Source organism: Aplysia californica, unplaced genomic scaffold, assembly GCF_000002075.1.
Source record: "Aplysia californica isolate F4 #8 unplaced genomic scaffold, AplCal3.0 scaffold00116, whole genome shotgun sequence".
Taxonomy (NCBI): domain Eukaryota; kingdom Metazoa; phylum Mollusca; class Gastropoda; order Aplysiida; family Aplysiidae; genus Aplysia; species Aplysia californica.
This window is the reverse complement of record NW_004797386.1, coordinates 994,906-1,003,609: the sequence shown is the minus strand read 5'-3', so window position 1 is coordinate 1,003,609 and position 8,704 is coordinate 994,906. Positions and strand designations below refer to the sequence as shown.

The following is an 8,704-nucleotide window of genomic DNA, read 5'->3' as shown; positions in this document are numbered from 1 at the left end:
TGAGGGAGGGAGGGAGGGAGAGAGAATGTGTTTCTGAATGAAAAAAGACAGAGATAGAGAGAGGAAAAGAATGTGTGTGTGTCTCTGTGTCTGTGTGTGTTTGACAGAGCGCGCGAACGCTCAAACAGAGAGAGAGAGAGAGATGGAGAGAGAAAGAGCGAGAGAGTGTGTGTGACTAGTGGGAGAGAGAGAGAAATGATGGAGAGAGCGAGAGAAATGACAGAGAGAGAGAGAAAGTGTGTGAGAAAAATGACACAAAGAGAGTGAGAGAGAGATGACAGGAGAGAGCGGGAGAGATGACAGTTAGAGATGACACAGGGGGAGAGAGAGAGACAGAGAGAGGGAGAGAGTGTGTTTCTGAATGAAAAAAGACAGATACAGAGAGAAAATGAATGTGTGTTTGTGTGTACATCATGGAAACAGATAGAAAAGGATGCTCAGGACAGGCTTCGCTGGAGTAATGTTGTTGATGGCCTGTGCTCCACTGGGAGTTAAAAAGGGCAAGAGAGAGTGTGTGTGTGGACAGAGAAAGAGAGAAAGTGTTTGTGACTAATGTTAGAGACAGAGAAATGAAACAGAGAGAGCGAGAGAGAGATGACAGAGAGAGAAAGAGAGAGAGTGTGTGGGACTAGTGTGTGAGAGAGAGAGAGAGATGACAGGGAGAGAGCGAGAGAGATGACAGAGAGAGAGCGAGAGAGATGACAGAGAGAGAGCGAGAGAGATGATAAAGAGAGAGCGAGAGAGATGACAGAGAGAGAGAGAGAGAGAAATGACATAGAGAGAGAGAGAGAGAGAGAAATGACATAGAGAGAGCGAAAGAGAGATGCCAGGGAGAGAGCGAGACAGATGACAGAGAGAGGGAGAGAAAGAGAGTGTGTTTTTCTGAATGAAAAAGACAGATACATAGAGGAAATGAATGTGTGTGTGTGTGTGTGTGTGTGTGTTTTCGACAGATGGGGAGAGATCGAGAGAAAAAGAAACACACACACACACACACACACACACACACACACACACACACACACACACACACACACTCACACACACAAGCCATCATCAATGATTCACTCAAGAGCAAAGTTGAAAAGTTTTTTAAAATGTTAAGAATTTCATCAGTTTTTTTGCTTCTCTTTAGTGTCAGTGGCGCTTAGGAGGTTTGTGCACGACGGCAACGTTATGTGTGTGTAATGTCAATAATGACTGTTTTTGCACCGGGTCAGCCTGTGTATATGTATAGTATAAGGTTTTACAGCCTGTGAACCGGCGCAGAGAGAAAAATGACAGGAATCAATGACCATTCTTATTATGTTAACAAACACCTCACCTCCTCTCTCTCTCCCTTTTTCTTTCTTTCTTTCTACCCCCCATCCCCCCCTCCTCTTTGTCTCCCCCCTTCTCTCTGTTTCTCCCCCCTCTCTGTTTTTACCCAATTCTCTCTCTCTTTACCCCTCTCTCTCTATCTGTTTTTACCCCATTCTCTCTCTCTCTCTCTCTCTCTCTCTCTCTCTCTCTCTCTCTCTCCAAGGGACAATTGAAACATCTTTCGCACTACTGTCGACGAGTGTCGAAGTCACAAAAACACGGGTCAATAATTTCGTAGTGCTGAGGAAACGTATTGAAGCGCGTACGCTTCCCGAACTGTCCTGTGTTATTGACGCGTACGCGTCCCTAACAGTGCAGCGTTATTGAACGGTACGCGTCTCTAACACCAGCCATACTTATATTTATTATTAGTCTAGTAGTGGTGTAGTGGGAACGTATCAATGTGCTCTTCACACAAATTATTCTTACAGAATTGTTAATGTTAACAAGCAGGGAAACATATTATCATATGATGAGATGATGCGGATGATGGCTCATAAGATTGGAAAATATGATTTCACGTCTGATATTATTTTATATAACAATTGAATGTTGTATTTATTGAAGTTGAAAATTAATGCTAAATGTTGTGTATTCACAGGTATAGCAGTATAACATACATCATGATGGAGGTGAACCTGCTCTTGATTAGTTTTTTGTTGCTGATAGGCTCCTCTGTGCAGCAAATTTGGAGTAAGTTCTTTTACAATGTAGAAATAAAGCATATATTTTTAAAAATCCTTCTTTCATTTCACGTTATAATGTAAATCAGATACAAATATATACAGTTCACCTTACATGTACAGTATAATACCTTTTTTCCTATCAAACATCAATTGTCCTTATCTCCCCTTCTTCTTTTTTATGTTTGCTACTCTCTTGTAACACCTCTAATCTTTCTGGCGCTCATATAATCTTATGCAGTTGCGAGCGCCGTAGAACCTCTACTAGAACTTTAGTATAATATTGTGCATCTTATAGTATAGTGACGTCAGTGGCGCAAGACAAGACAAGTGAAAGGGGATGGAGAGCTTGATCCAAAACACACAGCCATTTGATCAATGTGAATGTGTGCTGTTGCTGTTAATCCGGTAGTCTTTGAATGTGTCTGTGTGTGTCTGTGTGAGTGCGTATGTGTGTGTGTGTGCGCCTTTTTGCCCAATGCTGGGCTAAATAAGGTGGATTTCTTCATGATGTGTGTTGTTTGCTGCAGTATAGGGTGTTGTCTGTGGTAGGAACAGCAGGAAGAAGTTGTCGTCCAAGAGAATCCTAATCCTGTAGTTTGGGACATTGGAAGAGCAGATGATGTTGGACTGTTTTGTAGAAGGTCATAAAGCAAGCACTTCGGTGGTTTTTATATCATACGTGAATTCGTGTATAAAAAAAGATCATATTCATGTGTCATTACTTTGCTCTAATTAAAATCTTGGGTCTCTTTCATTTCATACTGTTTGTAGCATGGGGACTTCCTTTTTTTTTTTTGAAAAAAAAATTTCAGAAAATTTCCACTATTAAAGCTAACAGAGCTCTGTCGATCTCTTTACATTCTTCAAATGATACAACAGCTGAACTTTCTTTGTACCGTTATGCAATGACTGAATATGGTCTTGCTTGTGTTTTTTTCAGATTGCCCGACCGATCGAGGCTGGGAGAAGTATGGCGAAAAATGTTACAAATTTTATGCTTTTCCACGCCTCACTAGGGGATCTGCCTCTCCTGTTTGCCAGGTAAGTCTTTTTTTAACACTTTGCGGTCACTTAGCGCAATAATGGACCTGTGAAAATGGTCCATTCTGGTCACCTAGCCCAGTTGTGCACCTGGTAGAGAAATGTGTTGCAGTCGCTTTCCTGGCTCATGGGTGACCAGATGGGGTGTTTTGTACTGCTGGCTGTGTAATTGCCAAGTGTTAATGTGTGTGAATTGTGAACTTCCTTTTGCTAGAACTAATAATAGTAATAATAAATAGAATTTATGCTGTGCTTTTTCCATTTTCTGAAAAAATGCATTACAGAAATAAAAAATATTACATTTTAAAGCTTAACTCTTTATCTCCGGCAAGCCGCTTCCAGCAGCTCGCCGTCGGAACTGCTGTTCCAGTGAGCGGCTGACAGCGGCTAGGGCACATTCCTATTCCTTTATGTCGAATTCGACATCAAATTACTTTTCGGCAATTGCCGAAAACAGGTCTCTTTTATCGGAAGTTCGTTTATTAGATGAAGTACTAAAGCTGGAAATATTTTAATCTGGGTGAAATCAGTCTAAGTAGCCCAACTCTCAAAAGTGAGGCTAAAACTGACACTTTAGCGTACACCACTCGAATGTGACTCAAAGAAATTTCATGGGTGGTTGGCGGGTGCTCTGGTATGGTTTGCTTCTTCTTTCCTATCAAACATCTATAGTCCTTATCTCCCCTTCTTCTTTTTTATGTTTGTTACTCTCTTGTAACACCTCTAATCTTCTGACGCTCATATGACCGTGAATGCAGTTGCGAGGGCCGTAAAACCTCTTCTAAGACTAAAGAGATTTTATGAGATGAAATATTAGACCCTGGTTCGTTCAGCTTGCGCGGAAACTATTGGTTTTAATTTTCAAGGCGGATAGTTTTGTTTTTGTTGACAATGTGCCTACATAAAAAAATTCGATGGCAACAAGGTTAGAGGGCGACCGAGAAAAACCTGGATAGATGGAGTCAGGGAAACACTAACAACTCACGGCATCCCCCTGACCCAAGCTGTCCGGCTGGTGACAGAGACGTCTCTTTCTTCCCGCGACACCCAAGAGGGTATAAGCGGCGGATAAACGAAAAAAAAAAAAGACTCAACTGACTGCAGGGCACGATGTCTTTACATCTTTTGGCTACTATTACCAGTCTTTACTGTCACCCGGGGCTCTCGTGGCCTAGAGGTTAAGGTGTTGGCCTCTCATTCAAAGGTCCCGGGTTCGATTCTGGGTAGCGACCAAAAAATGTTCTTCTCTAAAATTGTCTCCTTTCACATCCTTTCCTGATCTCTAACAATGTTCTGTTGTCTGCTTTCATTTCCACTTTCTGCCCCCACCCCCTCACCTCCTGTGCCCCCTCCTCTGGGCTCCTGACTCTTTCTGCAGCCTTTCTACTGCTACTCCTTGGCTCCTCCTAACTGCTGTCTTTCTGCCACACCCCTGATCTTCTGGTAGGAAAGATCTACACCTAGCCTTCTCGGACAATAGCGAAAAATCTCGGAGGGCCCGTGTGCAAGTTGCGCACGTTAAAGATCCCTTGGTTGTCTAAAATCGATAAGAGTAGGCTTCGGCTGCCACCCGGGCAAAATTCAAAATTTCCTACCAACGAAAAAGTATTAGGTGTGTCCCGCGCGCTCATATGACCTTATGCAGTTGCGAGCGCCGTAAAACCCTATACTAAACAAACAAACAAACAAACATTACTGTCACCTCCAAAGGTAAATCGAGACAGTTGTCATTTACATTTGTGAAGGGTTTTTTTTTTAGGAAGTGGTCTGTGTTACAGTTGACTTATGTATGTGTGTCTGTTTGTTTGAATATGTGTCACGGCGCGGTGGAATCGGGCGCTCGTCAATTTTTGAGCATGTGGAGTTAAATTGGTATTGTCTGAAAGCTGATTTATTTGCTTTGCTGCCGATGAAATAAATATCCATTTATCTTGGATAGAACTCAAGTTATTTGAGAGGAAGTGAGGTTGCCTGGTTTCAGTGTTGAAATTAGCGAGTAAATGGAAGCCAAAGTTTGGTACCTCTAATACCTATTTAAGAGTCTTTGAAAACTGAAAAATGACATAATTTGTGCCTTTAATCAATGTTTCTCAGTACAATTCACATGTAATATTGTTTTTGTACGGATATAAAAGTGGTTAGGCCAAAAACTGAAAATTCTATTAAAATTTCCAAACTGCCAGAAAAATGCCTGTTTCTCCGATTTGGTTATTTTGACGAGCGCCTGATTTAACCACGCTGCCTCACATATATGTGTATGTGTACGTAGATGTACATACACATTGTAATCTTTTAAAATCCCCTACATATGCCCTCTGGACAGGAATTTTTACTGTACTTGAATGTTTTCATCTTCAGAATGATAGAGCGACTGTGTATGTGTACATGAATGTACATATTCATGTGACATTGTAATCTTTTAAAATCACCTACAGGAAGTTTTACAGTACTTGAATATTTTCATGTTCAGAATGATGGAGCGACTGTGTATGTGTACATGAATGTACATACATTGTAATCTTTTTAAATCACCTGCTGGAAGTTTTACTGCACTTGAATGTTTTCATCTTCAGAATGATGGAGCCACTCTACTCAGTATCAACACGGTGAAGGAGCATCAGTTTATTGACCGATGGCTTCGGGCGAATGACCAGCAGAGGTACATCCTGTTTGGGTTCCTCCCTCGTTCCCTTTGCTGTCCTCAGAGGGTGTCATTCTCTCTGCTCATGTGGGTGGTTGGCGGGTACTCTGGTGTGGTTTGCTCCTTCTTTCCTTTAAAACAACTGTCGTCTTCATCGCCCCTCCTTCTTTTTTGTGTTTGTTACTCTCTTGTAACACCTCTAATCTTTGTGGGTGGTTGGCGGGTGCTCTGGTGTGGTTTGCTTCTTCTTTCCTATCAAACATCTATCGTCCTTATCTCCCCTCCTTTTTAAAATGTTTGTTACTCTCTTGTAACACCACTAATCTTCTGGCGCTCATATGACCTTATGCAGTTGTGAGCGCCGTAAAACCTCTACTAAAACTAAACCTCTAATCTTCAGCACTTATATGACCTTATTGTGTTGCAAGTGCTGTAAAACTTTTACTGGGGGACTCTCGTGGCCTAGAGGCTAAGGTGTTGGCCTCTCATTCAAAGGTCCCGGGTTCGAATTCGGGTAGCGACCAAAAAATTTTCTTCTCTAAATTTGTCTCCTTTCTCCACATTTCCTGCTCTCAAGCAATGTTCTGTTGTCTGCTTTCGTCTCCTCTTTCTGCCCCCACCCCTCACCTCCTTTGCCCCTTCCTCTGGGCTCCTGATTCTTTCTGCAGCCTTTCTACTGCTACTCCTTCGCTTCTTCCTACTGCTGTCTTTCAGCCACACCCCCGATCTTCTGGTAGGAAAGATCTACACCTAGCCTTCTCAGACAAGGGCGAAAAATCTCGGAGAGCCCGTGTGCAAGTTGCGCACGTTAAAGATTCCTTGGTGGTCTAAAATCGATAAGAGTAGGCTTCGGCCGCCACCCGGGCAAAATTCAAAATTTCCTTCCAACTGAAAATATTAGGTGTGTCCTGCGCGCTCATATGACCTTATGCAGTTGCGAGCGCCGTAAAACACTTTACAAAAAACAAAAAAACCCAAAAACTCTACTAAAACTAAACCTCTCCTATGTTTTCCCCAGAACGGACTGGTGGACCAGCGGTACAATAACCTCCACGGGAGTACGATGGGACGGTGACGGCACCCTGGTCACCGAGTTTAACCAGTTCATCCTCCCTGAAGAGTATCGCCTGGAGAGATCTCCTGTCATCTACTCCTACACAGGTCATGCCCGCTCTCTTTTCTAATCTCTTAAACGTGGGGGATATTTGGTGGGATCATCTGTATCTCCCCTCGAGTTATTCTCTTGTAGCACCTCCTATCTTTAGCACTTATATGACCTTATTGTGTTGCAATTGCCGTAAAACTCTTACTTAAACTAAAGCTACATGCTTGGCACATCTTCTGACTTGAACCTGTGTGGTTGTTTTTTTCTTTTTTCGTTTTCCATATTTTTCATTATTATCTGCTTTCAGGAAAAGACAAATGATCTTTTTGGGACACATGAAAAGACATAAAGGTCTTTCTCTCACTGGCAAAATTGAAGGCAGATGAGGCAGGGGTAGGCCCAGAGCAATCTACTAGGGGAACCTAAACAGATGGGTAACGGGGAAAGATCAGTGTAATGCAGCTTTTTTAAGAGCATCCGTGCTAAGGAATGAATGGAGAACCATGATCGCAGATGTCTGCCGCAGATCTTGAACATGATGATGATGATGATGATCTGCTTGCTTGTACTGTAAAAAGAGTTTTCTCCAGTTGCATGGTTAGAACCAAAACGAAAGATGTGGACTTTCAAAGCCAAGTTTCTTCTTTCAATAATGTTTTTTTTGTGTGTTTTTGGTAAGTTTATAGAAACCCTCCCGTCTCATAAAGGGTATTTTGTAGCTTTTTGAAGGTTTTTCAGGGCCCTGAACACGATTCTGGCATTGAAAAACGTCGCAAATTGTTAGTTTAGATGTTACGGCACTTTATTTCAGGGGGGGGGACCCCCCCCTACCCGACCTACTACACTGCTATAACGTACTCGCAAGTCAGGGGGAGACCCCTTGAAACCTCCCTAATGTCTATAAAAGCATGCATTATCCCCAAAAAATCCTAAAACTAAACCATAACTAAAAAAAAATGACCTTATTCGTATATCCGACGGCACTAAAGTGGTGAAGGAGCTGACTTCCGGTAGTGGATGTGACGCGAAACGGGAGTGCTTCTATAAATATACCGTTTTTTTCTCTCTTTTCCAGGAACTGAATATGGCTGGAGTGTTGGAGCTTCTGATGCGAAGTATGCTTACATTTGTGAGATCAGCGTCAATGAAGTTTATCGCATCGTTCAGCAGTACAGAGATTTTGGTGAGGGAAATTGATTTATTTATAAATAAATAAATAAAAATAAATAAATAAATAGATTACACCTTTATTTGTCCCAGAAGGGCACTTTGTTTTACAATGGCAAACATACATATATGAATACATAATTATAAATACGTACATACATAAATACATACATGCATAAATACATACATAAATACACAAATACAGAACAGTTTACAAACAATGCCACTGTCGGTCGCCACTGTGCAGCGCCCTGTAATTTGAGCTAGGGTAGTCGTGTCTTGCTCAAGGACACACTCCAGTGACCACCCATCTGATCCCCATGTCACCGACACTTGCTTGACATTGCTTGAGTCAAAATTCACTACTCACTTAGCCACTGGAGCCCCCAGTGTTATAGTTTGGACGAAAGTCTTCCTCCTTGGAGCCCCCAGTGTTATAGTTTGGACAAAAGTCTTCCTCCTTCTTTTTCTCATTTTCATTGTCATTTGTCTCCTCCAAATAATGATAATAACAATGCAGACAGTTTCTGAAGCACCCACTCTCAGGCAATGCAGCTCTGTTTGCTTTTACAATACTTTCATCGTAACATAAAATTCATGTGCCTACATGTATACATAAGCTTTTTACCCACCACGGGGCGGTGCTACTGACTGAAGTGTCTTGAGGCCATTCCCAATTATTATTATTTATATTATCATTAT

The 8,704-nt window shown here is 41.9% G+C and overlaps 1 protein-coding gene across 1 annotated transcript in view; it reads left to right on the top strand.

The window, feature by feature from the left end:
- LOC101848960 (contactin) overlaps positions 1-8,704 on the top strand; it is a gene marked incomplete in the record, with an annotated part of 49,538 nt that overhangs the window by 1,371 nt on the left and 39,463 nt on the right. The window contains 5 exon segments of the mRNA XM_013081116.1: positions 1,964-2,055; positions 2,989-3,089; positions 5,663-5,748; positions 6,749-6,891; positions 7,911-8,018. Of these exon segments, the coding sequence (XP_012936570.1) occupies positions 1,986-2,055; positions 2,989-3,089; positions 5,663-5,748; positions 6,749-6,891; positions 7,911-8,018 (508 nt within the window).